At 36.0% G+C, this 21,196-nt stretch overlaps 1 protein-coding gene across 2 annotated transcripts in view; it reads right to left on the bottom strand.

The window, feature by feature from the left end:
• Window positions 1-21,196, bottom strand: part of A1CF (APOBEC1 complementation factor) — an 81,335-nt gene that overhangs the window by 35,150 nt on the left and 24,989 nt on the right. For both annotated transcript variants that reach the window (XM_046651404.1, XM_046651406.1), the window contains exons 2-4: window positions 19,973-20,116; window positions 5,337-5,471; window positions 3,168-3,298 (exon numbers count right to left, since the gene is read on the bottom strand). In XM_046651404.1, coding sequence (XP_046507360.1) covers window positions 3,168-3,298; window positions 5,337-5,471; window positions 19,973-20,071 — 365 coding nt within the window. In that variant the 5' untranslated portion in view covers window positions 20,072-20,116. The remainder of the gene's footprint in view (window positions 1-3,167; window positions 3,299-5,336; window positions 5,472-19,972; window positions 20,117-21,196) is intronic.

Below are 21,196 nucleotides of genomic sequence, written 5' to 3'. Positions count from 1 at the left end.
TTTAGAAATTATATTATTTTTGATAGAGGGCCAGTCAGGTATCAGTTACCAGCAGGGGGAGTCTAGAGTCTCCATATCCTATTTTTAAACGAGTGTGGTTTGTCGGGCACGTTTCCCAGAATTGCTTGGAGACAAAAAGCCATCTCTCAAAAGCTGAGGGCACAACTTTAATGTCTTCAGAAGCCAGGCATTTAGATGATGCTCAGTGAATATTTGATGATGATGAGACTGATATGACAATTGTGGGTCTTTTCCGGATAAGAACTTTATCTCTCCCCTGAGACATAGTGGCTAAAAGCAAATCGAAGGTTATTCACTTCTCTACAAGAAAAGATCTCTCTCTGGCAGGATTGATCCCAGGCAGCATGGAAGTAGGTGAGGTTGGTTCTGGAGTATTTATTCTGCTATTTCACATTCCATTTATCCTCCTCCTTAAATTTTAAAGTCACTCTGTGCCTTCACCTTGCATCTGACATCCATCCTGAACTTTGACTGGGATGTTGGCCACGAACTTAATTTTTTCAAATGCTCTGTCATATTTCTCTTCTTCCTTCTTTCCCTCCTCCTCCTCTGCCATCACCACTGGCAAACGTGTATAGAGCATTGATATGTGTCAGGCACTGAGTTTTACATGCATTATCTGATTTATTTTTCATAACGCCTGATGAAGTAGGTATATTTTTATCTCACTTTGTAGATGAAGACGCTGAGATTCACAGAGGATGCTGTTATTTATTAGTGACCGTAGTAGGTTGATTGTATTCATTATTTGTACACTATCTATTTTCAAAAAGTATTGAGAGTGGGTATGTAGAAATGTGTAACAATATGTTAAGTAGATACAGCAAAATCTGTTGATTCCTCACATAGTCAATTCTATATCCATCTCAACTTGGATGCCATTTTGGGGTTAACCCTTACTGATAAGATGTCTAGGTTCCATGAACGACCAAGGAATGGGGAATCTTCAAATCCCTGAAACCATATAACTGTAATATTATTCCAAATATGTTCAAAACACTTTAGTATATGTTATTTAATATGATGGATGCTCAGGACATCTCTGAGTGATCAGATGCTAATGATAAAACTGATGCTGAAAGAGGTCAGAGGATTTGTCCAAAGGAACCCATGCTTTTATATCCTGATTCCCATGCCAAATAATCTTCCACAGACCAGACAGAGCTCTTTTGGATCCATGGAGGCAACAGTAGGAGAGCCTCCTTTTGATTTTCCCCAAGACTCTATTCCAGAATCCAACCTTGGGACCGAATGGCTAGGATACGAGTAGTTGCCAAATCCAATGGATCTTTTTGTTGCTAAGTGATTGAAGAAAAATGACCCAGTAGTTGATTGACTTACAGAATTTAAGGAGAATACATGACTTATTTGGGCCCATAGGAAGTGAGAGAAAAATAATGGTAGGAAATCTACTCTTCCTATATTCATCAAATTTAAGATTTCATCAATTCTAAGGTGCATTTCTGTTACTGAAAGGAAATATATGTGAAAAACTGCATCTTAGGATTGATGACTGTGCTAATATGTAAGAATTCTATCATTTATTGACCTATTACTGTGTTTTAAACACAGGGCTAAACATTTAAAAAATCTTTATAGTATTCCCACAAAAGACCTGTGAAATGAGTATTATTATCCCCACTTTATAGATGAGGAATTGAGGCTCGGAGAGGTTAAGTTACTTGCTGGTGCTTAAGTGAAGCCTTTCTGACCCCAAAGCTATTGCTTTGTAATTGCTGCACAGTTTAAAGTAGTTTTTAAATCTTTCTTCTAGGTGGCCCAAGGTTTCCTTTAAGAAAGAATTTATGACAGTTCCTTCTCCAAGTGAAGGTTTTAGAACTCAATTTCATGAAGTTAGCCCCATTTCCAGTTTATAAAAATCAGTTATTGATTGCACAGGGTCAGTTATGTTCGAGAATCCTCCACTAGTCCCATTGTTTTAAGTATTGCCTATATTTGGCTGGGCCCCAAATTCATATTCCAACCGCGACCTCTCTCCTGACTACAATATCATACACTCACCTCTTCAACACCTCTCCTGGGATGTCTAACGTGCATCTCAAAAGCAAATTGCCCCAAGCAGAGCTCTTCATGTTTCCTGCTCTTCTTCCAGTCTTTTCCACTCAATGACACTATCCCATCCACAGATACTTGGACCCAAATCCTGGGTTTCCTCGCTGAACTCTAAATTCACTCACACTCTAAATCCAATAGGTAGCCAGTCTTGTCTATTCAACCTCCAAAATAGATCCCAAATCTGACCCCTTTTCTCTGCTTCCGCCACTAAGCCCCTTGTGCAGCCACTGTCATCTCTGTCTAGATCCAGACTACGCAGGAGCTTTCTCATTGGCTTCTCTCTGTCAATCCTTACCCTGCTGTAGTCCGTTCTTCACCCAACAGCCAAAGTAGTGTTTTAAAAACCATGAGTCTAATTAAAAGCCTCCTATTATTTCCTCTTTTTGTTAGAATAAAATCTAAATTCTTAATCATGGAGTATAAGGCTCTCCAACTGTATTGCCTTCAACTCTCCTCTCTACTCTGTTCCAGCTGCATTACTGGCTTTGCTTCTGTTCCTCTTACATATCAAGCTGTTCTCCTTTTGGGATCTTTGCACTTACTCTTCTTTCTTTCTCTGGAATAATCTTCCTCCGGGTCTGACTATCATGGCTGACTCCTTTCCTTCAAGTCTCAGATCAAATTTTACTTTCCTCGTGGCGTATTTTCTTAAATATGCCAAGCTAGACTAGCCACCTCGACACACAGCTTTCCATTTCCTGGTTTTATTTTCTCATACTCTATTTAAAAGAGTATATATATCTTATATATCCACTTGCTTACTGTGAAGCTAGGAAAGTGTACCTTGATACTTCCAAGATTTTAAACAGTGACCAGCACATATTTATGAAGTGGATAAATTAATGAATTTTGTTTCTTTGAACATTTCACAGAACTTAGTTTGACACCTCATATACTATTGATGTTAAATGAATATTTCATTAAATTGATTTTCACCAAGGAAAAGCACTAACCTTTTCTATTTCTGGTTTGGACGTCTTTTGCATATGCTGTATTAGATACACTTGATAGAAGAACAGATACAGGTGCAAAGTGTGATTCACTTTTAATCTGAAAGAGGTAGATCTTACCTAATTTCATAATTATTAAGTTGCTTGATCGCATTCTTGGCTTCCTGTTTATTTGAGAATGTTACAAACGCATATCCTCTATTGTTGCCATTAAAATCCATCATCATCCTCATTTCATAAATTTTACCAATCTACAAGTAATAGAAAAAGAGAAAACTCTTATTTATACATTTATACTTCCAAGTGAAACATGCACACGCAATGTTTTCTGAAGTCTGTCTTTGCTGTTTTGGCATTTGCATCCCGTGTGGAATGGTTTGCATGTTTTCATGCTGGGTTCAGATCTGTTATCTGACTCATGGGCAAAGTCAAGTTAAATAAAGAAGACGTGTACAAGCAGCTTTTCAGCGTGAGTTAACAGAATATGTTTTGGACAGAGCAAGTGACCTTTCATCACACAATTATCTGTGGATTTATATGTCTTAGAGACCTGAAAATGCATTTGTCATCAGAAGTACAATTTCTTGACAGATTTGTCCTTGCCCTCTATATTGGCCTCTGAAATCTCCAGAGTTTTATCTTTGCTTAGTCATACTCTCTCACTGATGGTTAAAATCCAAGAACAATCATTTGGAACCTTGCTAAACTGGCTTCTTAGCTGTCTTTTCCCCCACCATGATATCAAGATGAACACAGAAGATGTGTTTCAGAGGCAGACATGGGGAGCCCTGTCATTTTCTCAATCTGTGGCTGAAGGTAAACACTAGTCTTACACAACCAACCCAGGGTCAGGACCTCCACAGTAGGGGGGCACTCACTCTCTCCTTCTGGCTACAGCTCTTCTGCTTTGCCTACACACTGCTCCCTCCTGCTACCCTAAATGTTCTCTAGCAATCTAGACTCAGAAATTTATTATTGCTGGCTGCTGTAGGGAGGGTGGCTCATATAGATAGGAGAGGCATGTGTGGGAGAAGAGGTGTCATTAAGCATATGCTATCATCTCAGTGGTGATAGCCTCACCCCAGCCCATTCCACCTCAAAGTATTCAGTGATGGACACCTATTTCTTCTGGGCTCTTTAGGAGAGAGTTCAAGCGTGTTTTGTCCTGGTGTTTCAGGTGTTTCTTGGTGTTCATTCTCAGGTTCAGCGTATAAGTTTCTTACAGGATTAAGTCCTCATAATTTGCACATATGCCAAGTGAGACTGTTTGTATAAAATTAGGAGCAGTTCTGAATCTGAGGCTGAATTATACACACACACACGACTGATTTTGGCATTTAGGGAAAGAAATAGCTGAATTCTCATTTTTACTAAACTTTCTAGGAATGTGGTTATTTAAACACCACTTGGTAAACTATTGAAAGTAAATTTTAATTTTGTCTTCTCCTTTAACTTTGGGTTTGTTAACAATATCATTTGGAATTAACACTGAGGAAATTTATTCCTTAATTATATAACAACTTTGAGAAACCATGTTCTTAATCTTTCAATGCGTTAGGGTAAGCAAGAAATTCAACTTGTAGAAGGAAATTTCGTTCTGGATCAATATGTATAGGCACGCATCTTTTCCATGACACACTTTCTTTTTATATGAAAATGTTGTGCTTTATAAAACCATATTAAAATGTCAAGTTGGAACAATATCTTATTTTAAAGATTTTTTTTTTTATTTTTTCCTTTTTCTCCCCAAAGCCCCCCCGGTACGTAGTTGTGTATTCTTCGTTGTGGGTTCTTCTAGTTGTGGCATGTGGGACGCTGCCTCAGCGTGGTCTGATGAGCAGTGCCATGTCCGCGCCCAGGATTCGAACTAACGAAACACTGGGCCGCTTGCAGCGGAGCGCGTGAACTTAACCACTCGGCCACAGGGCCAGCCCCAACAATATTTTATTTTAGACAGGTTGTTGTAGTGATATTTTAGATTGATAAACACATTGAGTTGCCAGTGAGATGGCTATGCCACTGGAAATTTGGGATCAAAATATAAATTTGGAAGTCATCAGCAATAGTAGTTTAAGCTGTCACTAACAGGAGAAGGAACTGAGTCAAAGCAGTGATAATAAGGGGGCAGTCGTTAACAGCTACGGAGGTTTTAACTTTGTCCATGATTGGGGAATGACAATTGGAAAAGAAACCATCACGGACGAAGAAGAATGGAGAGTGAAAGCAAAGTGAAGAAAGCAGTACTTTTCCCTTGAAAGATGAGAAAATTTATATTAAATTTGGACTCACTTTTTCACATAATGGTATAAGTTCATCCTCAAAAAGGTCTCGAGGAAGTTTTCCAATAAAAATTTCACAGCCCCTTTCTGGAGGTGCAGCGTCCCAACCAGGTGGAGGGCCACCATATTTTCTCTGTCCATTTTCCTGTAAATCCAGTGTGGATTGTATGGAGGAGAGAAGAGAACAATACAATCTTCAGTTTGAGTTCTTCGATTATTTTCAAAATCATTTTGTAATAAGGAACATATTTATCATTGACAAGTAATAGTAGTGAACTGGTCAGAGGATAAAAATCAGTCTCTTCTATGTGAATTTTAATACCATGCTCTGTGCTTCAGCGACATGCTCGAGATAAGAACTGTGAAAACTTGTAAAATGCTAGAAAAATACAAGGGGCTAATATTATTTTTTGTTGCTGTTCAAATTCACCAATGCCTAATCATCAAAGTATCTCTCCATAATTTGAATCCTGGGCTCTGATTTGACATTGGAGTCTAGGTGGTGTGGTGGTACGGGTTCTGGAGCTGGACTGCTTGGCTCCTTTTCTCACTAGCTGTGGGGCTTGGGAAAATGACAACTTCTCAGAACCTCGGTTTTGCCATATACAAAGTGGGGATAATATCAACTTTTGATTAAAGGAGATAATACATCAAATATGAATGGCAGAGGTCTTGGCATGTGATACATACTCAATAGTTATTAATTCTCTTCTTGCCTCCCTGGATTTAGGCTATTTCAAGTGCCAAACAAGGCAATGTGAGCCCCTAAATTGAAACAGTATGAAGATTAACATTGGAAGGAGTGGACTGGATGATTTTGAGGGTAGCTCGTAAGGGACTTAAATCTATTTTCAAAGCGGACAAGATGGTGAGAGGTGTTTGTTAATGTTGGATCTCTTTGTGGAGAACAATGCTGTTCTCAGTCCAAATAAAATTAGCTTCTATTTTTTTTCCCATGTCCTAACAAACCCTTGGTAAATTCAATGTCCTTTTGGGGAGGAGTAACACTGGTGTTTTTCTGCAGTGCTATCTTTATTTTTCTAGAGGTTAAAGACCTAAAAGTAACTTTAGGGGCCCCAAAGTGAAGTACAGGCCTAATCCACCACTGTTGATCTGAAACAGCTCATTTGCTGCAGAAGGGTAAATTTACTCTCCGCTTACACCTAGCCAGAGCTCTTTGTCATTTTACATTATTATGACTTTTGGAGAAAGGAAAACATAAGGCACCAAATATCAGTATTCATTACTAACTTCTACAACTAATTCTTTAAAAAGCTTTATACTATAAAATGATACATATTGTTGGAAAAAACATAGTAATATATAAGGCGAAAAGAAAAATTCCCCAATATGTCACCCTACCCATCTGTAGAAGTAGTTACTGTTAATTTGGCCTGCCTTTCCAAATATTTTTTTCTATGTATTTTTAAAAGACGTATGTTAGTTGTTTAAAGACATTGTTTTGTATGATAGTTGTTTATTGTTTAAAATCAAAGTAAAGCAGCCTCTAGTTTCACTGTTAAATCTTTACTTATACCAACTTGATTGGTATGTCTAATTTCCATTTATTTTATAGGTGTTAGCACAGGCTTTGTGGATCACAGAACTTAAATGATATCTGTGATTGTGATCACTTTTTTATTCCTAATAATTTACATCATGTTGCTTTAAATTAAAAAAAAAGATGTCAAATGGATGTCCTACCTTCCCTTGATTACTTTTTGCTTCAAACAACTGGGTGCTTTTTATTTTACTAAATATTTGCCTCAAGAGTTCCTGTACTTTTTTTTTCCCTCTTTTATATTCTTGAGGATATCCAGCAGCAAAACTTTGGTATTGCTGAGAAATCTGAGAAATGAAATGTTTTTCACTTATAGAAAAAAAACAAGAATTCAGTGAGCTATATATCTCAACCAAGAATTTCCTAAAAAAATATGAATTTGATATTTTCAGAGACATATTAAAAGTTTTACTTATTTCCTTATTTTTTAAGAGATACCTAAAGTACTTACTATGTGCCAGATACTGCTCTAATCCTGAAATAATGTCATGGGTTAAGGACTATTACTATCCCCATTTTACAGAAGATACTGAAACCCAGAGAAATTAAGTGATTTGCTGAGGTCAAGTGGCTGGGAAGTGGAGAAGTCAAGATGTGAACACAGGCAGTCTGGTGTCAGAGTCCATCAGCTTGATCCCAACATTTCGCCTTCTTATATGGACGCCTAATTGCTTATAACAGGTCCATACATTTAAATACTTTCTTATGAAAAAAATCTATCATGACATTAAATTGCAAACTCTCTGCTACATTTAAAATCCTTTCCAATTTCCAATCATTTTATTACACACATTTTTTGGGAGAACATAAATCTGTTGCTTACAGAGAGGCATATTCTATTGCCAAACTACAATCTACCTCCTTGGGCCAACTCTCACCATTTGTTGATGGTGATCTCTCTGAGGCCATTTCTCTATATCTTAAATGTCCAGAGCTATACTATTCAATGGATTATTGGGATAAATTCAGTATAAATTTGACAGTATTTTCACTCTTTAGGTTGAGGAAACTAAACTTTTATCCCCTAATAGCAAAGTGGCTGTTCTAGAATTTCTAATTTGACAAGCTTTGTCTGACAGTTTGAAAATAAATAGGCAACCAGCAGGCTGACCTTTTTTATTTTCCCTTCAACTTTCTTTCTATAAAGGCTAAAAATGTCACCAAGATATTTTGTGCATGTCATGTGTATAGGAGGATTCATCTGCTTATGAACCAAAATGATTGGGCAGGAAAGCTTGTTAATTGCCTTTCTGTGGTTTCTATAAACACTTGACATAAATTCCCCAAGGATGTTTTCTGGGATCACAAAGAGTCTGACTAGTTCAGAGATGCCATGATATTCATGGGCTAGGGGAGATTTGCTCTCTGAACCGCCCACTGGGCTTGGAATGCACCAGTGGTAGAAGTCCAGGCCAATTTTAAGACAGGCGCTGGGTGTTAGTCATGGGGTTAGAATAGCTGTTCACTGCTCAGAAAGGACAGTTAGGAGCTGGATTGCTGGTATTTTAAACACTATTTTTAGAGTTGAGGAGTTTAAAATAGTTAAAGCCCAGCTGTAACTGCTCTTTCCCGTCCTGGCTGATGTCCTTCTCATGGGATGCATTCCCCCCAGCAGCACAAATGTATTAATAGTTTAGAGAGAAAGAATACTCGTTTTTGTTGTCCATGAGAGAATGTTCACTAAACTCTGGGAACTTTCATTTTTCTAAGCGAATACTTGGAAACCGTTTACTCTCTCTAGTCAACATGAATAGGTGCAAACCTTCAACTATGTAAATTAAAAATTGAGGACCTAATTCTAACTATAAACTCAGTGGCTTTAATTTAAATATTGGACTGAACCTACCAGTAAATCAGTTTATGCCTCAAGAGTATTTGGGAGTTCCTTCTGTCCAGATATTTTAAGCCTTTCATGATGGAACCATAGAGTCTTTAGGAAATTATGTATACCATCTTCTTGATCTTGGACAAAACCACTCAACCTTTAATAAAAGATTCTAAGCAATAAATCCTAGCTTGAAGGTCAAATGGACTGAGTTTATTTCGGCCACCTGACATCTGATCTTTTTATACATCTGGGGAATCTGAGCAAAACTGCCTTTTCCTACAGGAGTTAAAAATGCCAGATACTTGCTTTTCCAGCTTCCCTTGCAGCTGAGACAGTTACAATAAAGTAAAATTGAATTCTGGCACAGAAATTGTGATGGTGCAAACTTTAGTGCTGAGCACTCCATGATGCTGGATGCATTTTCTTATCTTTCCAGATTTGTGATGTGGTTTTGGGTTTCATTCCTAAAAGCTTAATCTTAAAATCTTCTCAAATCCAAAGTTTCTGTAAACCACTACCTTTTTAATAAACTTCTTTTCTGCTTAATCAACCAGAGTTGACTCTCTAACTTGCGCATGATAGTAACAGCAGCAAAAACAACAGCTACAACAGGTAACCCTAACTGAGTCAGGCACTCTGCTAAGTGCTTTACATGCATGCACTCATTTAATCTTCTCAACGAAGCTATGAGGATGAGACTATTACTTTCATTTTATAGATGAGAAACCCACGGTGCAGAATGTGTCTGAAGTCATGCAAGCAGTAAGTGACAAAGACAAAATTTGAGTCCTGAGTCCATGCTTGTAGTCATGACATTATTTTTCGCTGGTTTTTATATGTTAACCCAATATGCTCATTTTACAGATGAGTAAACTGAGTCCAAAGATATTAAGTGACTTACCTAAAGTCACACTGGTTTAACTTATTGCAGAAAACACTAAACTAAAGGTCCTATGATTCTCAGTCTGTTGAACTTCTTGGCATGTATACTGTTCAACAGTCATGGTGACTTTTCTTCTCAGGCTTACCAGCCTCATAATTCTGCATGTTGTGTGCTATACCTACTTTCTTGTTCATCTTCACCAAACATGGAGACCAGATGGTTTGTTGTCTCTCTAAGTGAGCCCATTCTTAAACCAGAAGGACATTAATTAATGAACCCTCATTCAGTCTATTTTTTTTCTTCCTGAGTAGTAATTTCAATTCCTTTAATGGTTCTTTGGAAATTTTCTATTCTAAATCTGTAATCATCTTTGTGGTTCTCTTTGGTCCTTTGTTTTTTCTTGCCAGGCGGGAAGAAATTGTGTACATTCCCTTACTAAACTTCTTTCAGATGGCCTCCTACTCATTTCCAATTGACTAGGTTTGTATTTATTTCCGCTCCTGTTCTCTAGGTGCTGGACAAATTTACCCTTGCTTGGTGGCATTTCTAGCCTTCACAAGCACACCAGTCACCAGGGCCATACCCAGAACAGTGGTTTTATGCCCAAACCCCTGTGGATTTCTCTCACAGTTGATGCTGATACATCAAGAACATCTCTCTGGACTGTGTCTATTACAGTTCAGGAGTTAATACCATATTTGCCCAGTTATTGATTTGTGAGATTGAATAAAAGTATTTATTAGGCATTATTTTTATTACTGTCCACCTATATACCACTTATATATTGCATAAGGAGAGGGATACATATCTCAAATCTAAAGGGCTTTAAATAAGATGCACGAAAAGGATCCTCTTAGATGTGATTGTACCTTTGGTTTGTTTATGACATTTGTGTTGCCTGAGCACAACAGACAGTGCTTTAGGAAGAATTCATTTTGTTAATTCTATATAAAAGATAATAATCTGTGTTGTATATAGTTTGTTCACCTTCACGTCTCTTTAAGATCAGTGACCTCATGTCAGTAAAGTCTATTTTAGGCTGATAATTTTTAGAAAGTAGAATTTGATTTATATACTGTGGAAGTTGGCATTACCCTTATTAGCTATATTTTTTTTACAATCCTTACAAGGCATATGCCATATGAATGCCAAGTATTTTCTAAAAAGAGAGCAATAGCAATTGTGATATAAAGACTGAATAAATGGGATGTTGAAATTTGTAGAAATGTGGAACTGCAGTTAGAAACGAAGAGAGAAAAAGCTAGAGCACGACCATAATATGCAGATATAAATACAGCTTTATCACCATACAGTCCGGGGTTTCTGACAATGTGCTGTGTGAGATGATATTAGGTACTTTATAGGCCAATGTTTTATTTTAAGTTTATGCATTTTATTGTACATTAGAAAAAATATAACTTTTACAAATGCAAAACCTGTGGATTTTCCACTTACCTAAGTGAGAAAGAATTTACTTTTAAAATTAACTTGAATAGAAATAGTGAGTTGATTTAATGAATTCTAAATAAATAATATTATTGGTGGCATGCATTTATGGCAAAAATCATGAAGAAAGATAGCTTTTGGCTCTTGAAAATTTGTTTCATTCTCCACAAAGCCCTCACACTTGATCTTAAAAAAATGTATAGTATAGTTCTTCCATGAAACTGACTTTTAGCAAGTTATGAATCATGTTTCTGTTTTACTTTGGAAGGCTATTGCCTAGGAAAATATTCCTAATTTAATTTCAAGTTATTAGTTGGCTTTTTATGGAGGCAGAACTAATTTCTGTTATCAAATGATATTTTAATAATGTCACCTTTTAAGATTTTCCTTTTACTTTTAAGGATTATATGTGGCAAACCACTGTTTAAGAATTCAGCATCTCAATATTTAGAGTATTTAAAAGCAAACAAGCTTTTAGAATAACTTGTATTTTGTAACCCTTTTGAAAAATGTTTTTGGTGAATTCATGGAATATTAAATTAAAGAATACCCTTATGCAAAATTAGAAATCAAAAAATATTTTTCTTTGAGTATGTATGTTTGTTTCTGCATAAAAGAACAAGTAAAATGCCAAGTCATTTCTAAGATGCTCTGTTCACATTTTGCAACAAAGTGACACAGGATAATGGACAGCAAAGCAGAGATTTACTTTTTATGAGACAAGGATTTGCTGTGTTCATGCTCACTCTGGCTCTAGGCGTGTGTCGTGACAAAGTGCTCCAGTCTACAAGAACCTCTAAATTCCATCCACGAAATAACTAGGTGAAAGCTTTGGTGACTCTTTTACCCATTTTGGGCTTTTATCCTTTTGGAATGTAATTTATTCAATAGACCCATCAACTTTTTATTTACTTATAGATACAATTTGCCTTTGTGAATTGATTAATATTATTGCAGTTGACGATCTGATTAAATTATATAAAGCTGTCCAAGCGTGATCAAAGACATTTGTCCATGTGTAGGTAAAGAACATTTAGTTTGAGTAATTGCTCTCCTGTTCTTCCCTAGTTCAACACATGCCAAGGGGAATTCCATCAAATGCATTTGTTTTTAAGTGAGAAACATAAATTTTATACAGTGAGAAATTTTATATAGTCATTATTCTCCTTGCCAGACTCCTATGAATTTTAATTTCTGACAAACTGAGAGACTGGGGAAGGCACTAAATCTATCTTGACTAAATTCTTCATGTATAAAGAATATGACTAGGTGATTGCAAAGATCTTGTGAGGGTGTTAGGATGCTTGTGAAAGAGAGGCTGACTTTGACACCGTATTTAAATGTGGAAAAATGTTCCCAGCGTGCATAGATGCACCTCATAATGATAAGCTTTTAGATTCTGAAGATAAGGAGTCATTTATTTTTGGTTGCTGATCAGGATTAAACAAACAGGCAACGATCTAAAAAATGCTGAAGTTGCCTACAAGTAAAGTCCAAAGTCCAAAGGAGCTGCTCATGCTTCTGTGTATTTGAATCATGAAGTTCACATCAATTTTTAAGCTAAGAAAATGGAAAACTTCATGTGTTTCTAGTTTAAGGGAAAGCACTCTAAAACATAATTTGCAAAGATTTTGAACCTTATATTGGAGATCTCATAAATAACCAACTCTCCATTAGGCTATTTGAGGAGAAATTCATTGCTGTTTGAAAATAACTTCTGGTTTGCATTTCTATTTCCTGGGATGCTGAAGTTCCCATCATATGTCAGGCACACACTTTTTCCACATAAGGAGCCACAGAACTGTTCCTTCATTTGGAGTCTTCCACACCATGCTATGGCATTTCTGGCTAATAGAAGCAAAGCTTCTTATTAACTTTCAAATAAAGTTGGCCTGTGGGTGGCTGGGGTGATAAGCTTAGGGAAACGCATGCCTATGACGATCTGCTGGTCCCATCCTGTTCTCACGGTTCGTGCTACCTATTTAAAGAGTTAGTATTCGTGCACTTCGTGATGGACATAAGTCCTGGGATAGCAGGACCGTGAGCAGGTGGTGAGAATAGGCAATGGAAGAAAAAGTAGGACCCAGGAGCTATATTTTACCATGAAGTCAAATTCCTACTTCTGTCTCTAGGGTTTTTGTGTGGTGATTGGAAAAGAATGTCAATGTCACAGTATTCTTCCATCTACTTCTCGCTGAGCTTGTCAAGATGAAGCCAATTGTAAACACTGAGAGCCTCAGTTACTTATTTTTATTGCATTATTTCTAGAAAAAAATTTGCAATTTGAGAAGTAGCCAAGTAAAATTACTAAAGTACATTATCCCAAATGAGAGAGATAGGGGAGTTAACTTAATTTGGGGCACCCTTAGAAGAGGGAATTGTCCTAATCAGATTTATGTTGATCTAGCAACATCCTCTGTACCTTATAGCTTGCACATATTTGTTGAGGAATTGAACAAATTAGAATTAAAATATGTGGTTGCATTGAAACTCTATGTAAGAGAACATGCATAGAAGGCAAAGTCTGAGGGGTGGGAATTAAGGACTGTTTTGTTCCTAGTTTGAGGGAATTGTTCCCAGGAAACCAGGCTGATTGCTGATTAAAAGAGGAAGAGAAGGATTATTTCTCTTATCTTCTGTAATTTTGCTGGATCTTTGAAATTAAGATACACTTATGTATTCATTGCTCAAATGCGTTGTGCATTGTACAAGTATTTTGGTTAAGTAGCGATAGGGAATTTTCTTTTAAACCTGTGGATTAGTTTCTAACATACAGTACTAGATAAAGGATTAGAGTTCAAGTCAGCAAACTTTTTCTGTAAAAGGTAAGGTAGTTGATATTTTAGGCTTTTTAAAAAACAGCCCTTTAAAAATGTGAAAATCATTCATAGCCTGCAATCACGACAAAAAACAGGCTGTAGCCACATTTGAGTCACGGGTCTTGGTTTGCTGACCTCTGGCTGATGACTCTCCTGAACTGTGTAACTCTGGGGCTTGTTTTCTAACTGCAAAATGAAAGCATTGGACTATATTGGTATTAAATTTAAGCATATAAAGAATTAGAAAGAAGCCTAATGAACCCTGGCACCTATCATTCAGCTTTAATAATGAAGTCTTCTCCATGAAATTTTCTCAATTTTTCTCTTCTAACTGAATGCTTCTTATAATTTTTTCCACTTTATGAGATTTTTCCTTATATAAAAATAATCCATGTTCATTATAGGAAATTTGGAAGCTAAAGAAGAGCATCAAGCAAGAAAAAAATGACCCTAATCAGAGATTGCATTTTATTATTTTCCAATATTTTTTATTGTGTGTGAATAATTTCTTATTATTCACGCGCAAGATATACAGTTTTGCATTCTGATTTTCAACTAAATATTAAAATTTGGACATTTCTCCATGTGTTTCTTTGAAATTATAGTTTTACACGACTACATAGTTTGGAAATATGAGTGATCATATTTTATGTGGCCAGTAATATTTTATTGGGCATTTAGGATATGTTTAATTTTTAAACATTATAAATTCCACTGTGATGAACGTCCTTACGTGTAAATACTCGTCCTCATTCTTTAGGTCAAAGAGTATGGCCGGTTTTAAGTCTCTCTACAGAAAGGTAGCAAGCACAGCTATATCTCTTGTTCAATGCAGTCTTACGTTGTCATTTTTAGTTTTGGATAAATTAATGTCCATCGCAACTACTTTATACGTGTTTTAGGTCAGCTGCTACATCTTCTGCCTCTATAATGCCAAGGTCTAACACTAGCGCATTGTGTTCAACAACAGGACTAAGGAAACAAACAGAAAAACTAAAAAAACTTCTTTATGTTTACGAAGGGCAACTATTGGATTAAGAAAGCACTGGGACTATTATACCTCGTTAATATTTATTGTGTTGCAGAGATTTTTAGAACATAGAGTAATTGGGCAGACAGTACTAGTACACCATATTTTAAGTCATTTAAAAATAATGTGTGATAAGTATCTTGAATGTACTTTTAAAAAATATTCAGACTACTTGAGGGCGATCTTTATTAAATATATACTTAGCTTTAGTGGTAGTAGAAGTAAAATTGATGCAAACTACCCCACATTGGTTGGAAAGTTTTCTGAAAATGCTCATCTATGAAAATGTATTTTCCTGGTTTTAAGGAGAAAATTCCAGATGCATCACGTCACAGAGTTTATGACCAACATCATTAATGCATTCTTGAGGAAAAGATCATCATCATGTGATTTTTTTCTTTGACTCTCAAAGAAATATATGCTAGTTTTAGAAAATCTGGGAATTACAGTTAAGAGTGAAAAAGTAGGGGAAAAAAGCACCACATATAATTCCATTGCCGGGAGACAAAGACTGTTCACAAGTTAACATTGTAACATACTTACTTTCAAAATATCTATGTGGAAATATAGTTGAAAGTTTAACATTACATGATTTTTATCAATAATATTTATTAAATGTCTACCATATGCAGGGTACTGCATTAAGTTTCTTTTATTCTCTGAATTACTTTAATAAAATTTTCAGCTATCAATATCAAAGATATCCAATTATAGAAAAATGATATCATAGAGTAGATTTTGAAACCCTCACAAGCATGTATTCTTGCATCAGTTGCGATATAAACGACTGGCTCACGTTATTAAGTAACCTGCAAAATTCTACTTTTGATAGCTTTATTTGTCCTGCTGCTGATAAGAGAGCACAAATTAGTGGCCCTCTGCTTTTTGAATTCTTGTTTTACAAGTGTTTAACATTTAATATCAAAGACTGCAGAGATATAACAAAAGTAAAACCATCAAACCCTAACTTAGCAATCACCTTAAAATTTTTAATTATCATGTTATGGGGATGCTCCTTGAATTGTATTAAGATGTTTCTTTAGCTTCCTTTTTATAGAGAGATTTTTTTAAAAAACTAAACCTGATGTTGTCCTCTTTTTTTGATAATAATATTTTCTCTAATCTAGAATAGAAGACTGAAGTATTGAGAATGTTAAAGAATTTTCCCTAAGTTGTTGCAAAGAGTTGGAAGCTGTGTCTCAATACATATTTGTCTTTTCAGACTAATGCTGACCAATGACTAGATTGAGCAAATTCTAGAATCCTAAAATCATGACTAATAGAGTGGGGATAAGATCTAGTCAATTTTCTGGATATAAAGACTGAGAGCAGTTAAGGGATTTGTTCGAGGTCATACAACTTGAATTGGTAGACGTTGGGTTAAGTTACACGTCACTGATTTGAAGTCTTGGGTGCTTTTCTGTACTTTGCAGCCAAAATGGGGAAGGATTTTCCAGTTCATTCAAAATGATTGAATCAAGTCTTGTATGTATTTACATCTCGATTAGTGGCTTTAGATCTAGATAACTAGGTTTTAGAATAGGTTTCTACATTATTGGAGAATTTCTGATCCAGTAGTCATTTTGTTAACAAATAAATATTATTTAAAGTAAATCATGTTACAATGTTCAGGCTCAATAAAATAGTTTTTTATGCCCTGGCATGCTAATCTCTAAAATTGGCATCTTAGAGATAACGTCATAACCACGCTTAGTTCTGGAAATCATGCTAGAAATTTTGCCTAATAGCAGTGGAATTATAGTTTATAAATCTTGGGCAGGATATTTAACCTCCTTGTGCCTTGTTTTCTTTATCTGGAAATTGGGGATGATCATTGTAGCTACCTCATAGTGTTATTGTGAGGATTAAATGAATTAATATATACAATGCATTAAGATATAAGTGCCCAATAAATGTTTACTATTGTTTTGTTATTATTGTCATTGTTATGAACTTATGATCTAAATCATCATTATTAACATTTTCTGAATATAAGTGAATATGTAAGTTCAAAGTAATATGCAGATTGACCATATCTTTTTAGGGATATTTTATTTGAAAACATTTTAAATTGTAGAGGTAAAATAGCCCTTTTGGGCTTTTTTTCTCTATAATGCAAATATTTTTAAATCATAGCATTAAGTTTGTAAAATTATCTCCACTGCCATTTGAGTCTTTTTAAAAAATATTATTTGCAAACTTTTTACATAGCTTTAATAATAACATGCTATAATTTTTTGTCCTGAAGAATTTTTTAAATGATTACGTAATTACTGAACACTATTTCATTTGCACCAGGATTTTAAGATGGATGAGATTATTTTAGCCACCGGTTTGGATATGAAACCAAGTCACTGGACCACCAAGCAGGACAAGGAGGTAGCAGGAAATTAATTGTTTTATGTTCTTGACTTGAACACCCCTTCTCACTTCCCATCCCTGAGTTTAGAAAAGAGATTGGAGAGTTTCAGAGGATTTTTTGGAGTTCACGCAGGATATTTGGAGACCATTACTGGGGTGTTGTGAATCCTAGTTCCTCCTAAGTGGAAGGATTTGGGAGGTGCCTCTCAGTTTATATAAAGCGGGGGAGAGGAGTAGTAAGGAAAGCATTCAGAGAGTTTGATGTGCATTCCCTGTGTTTGGGAAGCCACTAGGCTGGTGGGTCCACAGCACTCCTGAAATATCTAATGGTGAGCGATGGTTTGGCATGCTGCTTTGATGTTGGTCAGAAGGAAAGGTGGTTGTTGTGTGTTGTTTTGTGTCAGATTTTACTGAGTCGGAGAATTGGTGTCTCAGGGAACTAGAGTCTGACCATGTGTAGGAATCAGGGGTTATTGTCCATCTTCTCCAAGAGGGCTACTTGGAGTGTCAAAAAGAGTTCCGCATGAGGAGACTGAGGCCCAGAGAAGCGGCCAGCCAGAGGAGAGTGTAGCCAGGTGAGAGATACCCAGCAATAGAATTAAGGATGTCTCTGACGATCCTACAAAGTATCCCATGAGCTTTATATACCTGCCTGGCCCAGAGAGCCCAATGCCAGTATCAGTCAAGTAAAAACTTCCCTGTGCCTTTATTCCTCCCTTCTGGTTCCACTCTGAGACAGTAATTATAGTTGGCAAACTGGCATATGAAACTATGCTTCTGAAGAATCACCCTCCACCCTGACATCCTTGGGGAAGGAAAATAGCTAAAACTTTGAAAGAATTTGAGTTTTTATTATACAGGACTAGACATATTAATTATTTAGTGGAGGATCTTTTATTTTCTGAAAGTTACCAGAAACATCATGAGACTTGCCGTGAATTTCATCTGGGGGAAAACGAAGAACCAGTGTCCAGACGAAAATTAAATGAAAAATTTATATTGTTGTAGGATTATTTCTCATAAAGTTCTGCTTGTTGAAAGTAATGATTACCTATTCATAGTTTACTTAATAATTTCCTTACTTTTATACATTTAGGTTTGTGATATTGAGATATTATAAATAATGTCAAACTAGACATGTTTATATATATTAATATATTTCTATCATTATATTTTGGACTATTAGAGATTTTTTTCCAGAAGGCGGACAACTTTATATATATAAATATTGACAAATTGCTTTTCAAAAGAGTTTAAGTGCCTTCCACTCCCACTGTCTTTGTGTGAATGTTTCAGATACTAAGAAGTTAAAAAGAAAAAAAAACTGATTGAAAGACACTTTTGATTTTTTATAACATTTATGAAAGTGTTGATTACAAAAGGAAAGGAAAACCTCTTTTCAGCTAACTGTACCTGAGCAGATGTCAAAAAAAGTTATTATTCTAAGTGACTCTGTTCACACACTGCATAGAATTTTCTCTATGGATTATAAAATTGCCCTTCATGGGGTAGAGAGCTGCATAAAAATTTTTCAGTCAGTCATTTATTTTGAAGCATATTAAATTTGGAGGTGAAAAAATTTAAAAGTTTATTAATGATCGTAGAATAGTTTGACTTTTAAGTATTAAAAAACTAACAATATTTTAGTGTGTCCCTTGACTTAAATTAAACTTTAAAAAAATCTACCATGAAATAATAGTTTCTGAAATCTTAAAAAAGCCTAAATAAACACTCTTCACTAGATTGAAAAATTAGAAATAACTTTGAGCATTATGTTATCTTTAACAAAGCATGCCATGACTTATAAGATTAGTCGAAAACTAAATGTAGTACATTTTGAAACAATCTGACAAAGAAACAGGTAATAAAAGAACACTGTTGCATATTTTATTTTTATCCACATATGACATTTGTATTCATAATAGCACATAGATTTGGGTAAATTGGAAGAGTACGTGGGTGAAAGACAATAGCTGAGAATTAAAATACTTTGCCTTACTGTAAAAAGAGCGACATTATTTCTTCAAATAAGATAATTTATATGTCTAATACAAATTTGCTTTTTAATGTATCATAAGCTTTCTAAAGGAGGTTATCATAAAGATAATAATAATATACAAGTAATTCTTAACAAGCAACATCTATAAATAGACAGTTTTAGGATTTTTTTCTTTCTTCCTTTTCAAAAATACTGAACATGGAGAGAAATTATAAATCCTAAACTGTTGGGTAGGTATTTTGAGAAACATCCTGAAATAGCTAGGCTGACCAAATGGCTGATCCTATATCTAGAAGTCTTCCTACATCTGTAGCGTCTATCTGGAAACTAAGGCTAGTTCCTGGATAGTTTGTTCTCTGCTGATTCTTGAAAGACTAGCCTGGGTCTACTTCACAGACAGCTTTGGGTAGTAAATTCCAGTTGCCCTTTTGTATACTTAAATGGCCTTTCAAAACTGCAATAGTCTCTATGACTGTGGACACTGATTCTGCTTTCAAATGATGAGTTAAGGTTGAGTTGACAACCCAGAGTAGAAAGAACGTTACCTGCAGGGTCACCTACAAAACTAAAATGATGCAACTTCCTTTCTCCCTGGAAAGTAACATCCATCTGGAGTTACATGACTGCCTGCTCACATTTTGCATCTTACGGCCATTAATATTCCCACCATTCTGTGAAGCCAGTGGTGGGGCTCAGCAGATGTCAGAAGAAGTTCCTACCTGGACCAAGCTATATCCTGTGCGCTGGACCAGTGCGCGGAGGGCTGCTTCCTTCTGGGTGCCGCTCAATCCATCCCCGGATTTGTGATTTGATTCCATTGAGAGTGATTATCAGCAAAAAATCAGGTTAATTAGGGTTGCTCACTGAAACCAAATTTAAGATAAATTAAGTAAATTACTGCTGCCAGGTCCAAACTTGTGCTTTTCATGAAGGACATCTTTAGGAAACATTCTCTATAAATGAGTCGTTCAGGTTAGAGCAACTAACAGCCACACACAAACAAGGCCAGTTAATATCCTCATTGCAAAAGAGTTTGTAAAAAATGTACAATTTTAGGTAAAGTCTAGACATCAAAAACGAATAATACCCCTTCTCCAATTAGAACGCAGATCAGTAATTCTCAATTCAGTTATCACAGAATGTCACCAAATGCTCAAAAACAAATTGGCTCTTGTCAATTAAAAGAATATTCAAAATGGTCCTTGCAGATGTGGGAAGGGGGCCCTGTTACTAAATCAAATCAGCTAGGATAAAGTATCAAAATCCTGAGAGATTTCATTTAGCTATTCTATGTGTTACCTGAGGCGTTTACCTACTTATTCTCCAAAGATCAGTTTCTAAAACAGAGCGCGCTGGTGTTGGATACACAGAAGTCATCATGCAAACTACTCTGTGTAATAAAAATGTCACATGGGTTTTAACGAAACAAGAACAATGCATCCTTTTGAGTGGTGTTGGAAGGGCCTACTACCACCTGGGTCATATACCCCATGGACCACTCACCACAGGACATGAAGCCCTTTGTAAAAATCTAAGAAATTATGAAAGGGTTACATATGTCCGTGTTTATGTATGTAAATATGAATATGCAATTTCAACATTTTATTATCTATACTTTGTATTTGGGAACGTGATTTGAACCCCATTCTAAACGTGATGGTTGCTCCCATCCACAAGTTCCCCCACAAGGATATGGCCATGCTGAAGTTTCCAGGAACAGTGGTGTGAGGCCCTGGAGTTGCTCCTGTCCGTAGGGGTCCTACACTGACCTGCTGGGTGAGAGTGTGAGTGGCTCAATGGAGGTTCTTTGCTGATTCTCTGCTGCTCACTGTGCTCTGCCAACCAAGACGGAGGAAATGTGTTTCATGATGATTTGAACCATGAGCGAATCTAACGTATTTGACTATAAGTCCTTTTAAAAATTTTCTGTTCTGTGCATTGAG

This window comes from Equus quagga, chromosome 2, assembly GCF_021613505.1.
Source record: "Equus quagga isolate Etosha38 chromosome 2, UCLA_HA_Equagga_1.0, whole genome shotgun sequence".
NCBI classification, from domain to species: domain Eukaryota; kingdom Metazoa; phylum Chordata; class Mammalia; order Perissodactyla; family Equidae; genus Equus; species Equus quagga.
Note: the sequence above shows the minus strand (reverse complement) of the source record. Positions and strands in the feature narration are given on the sequence as shown.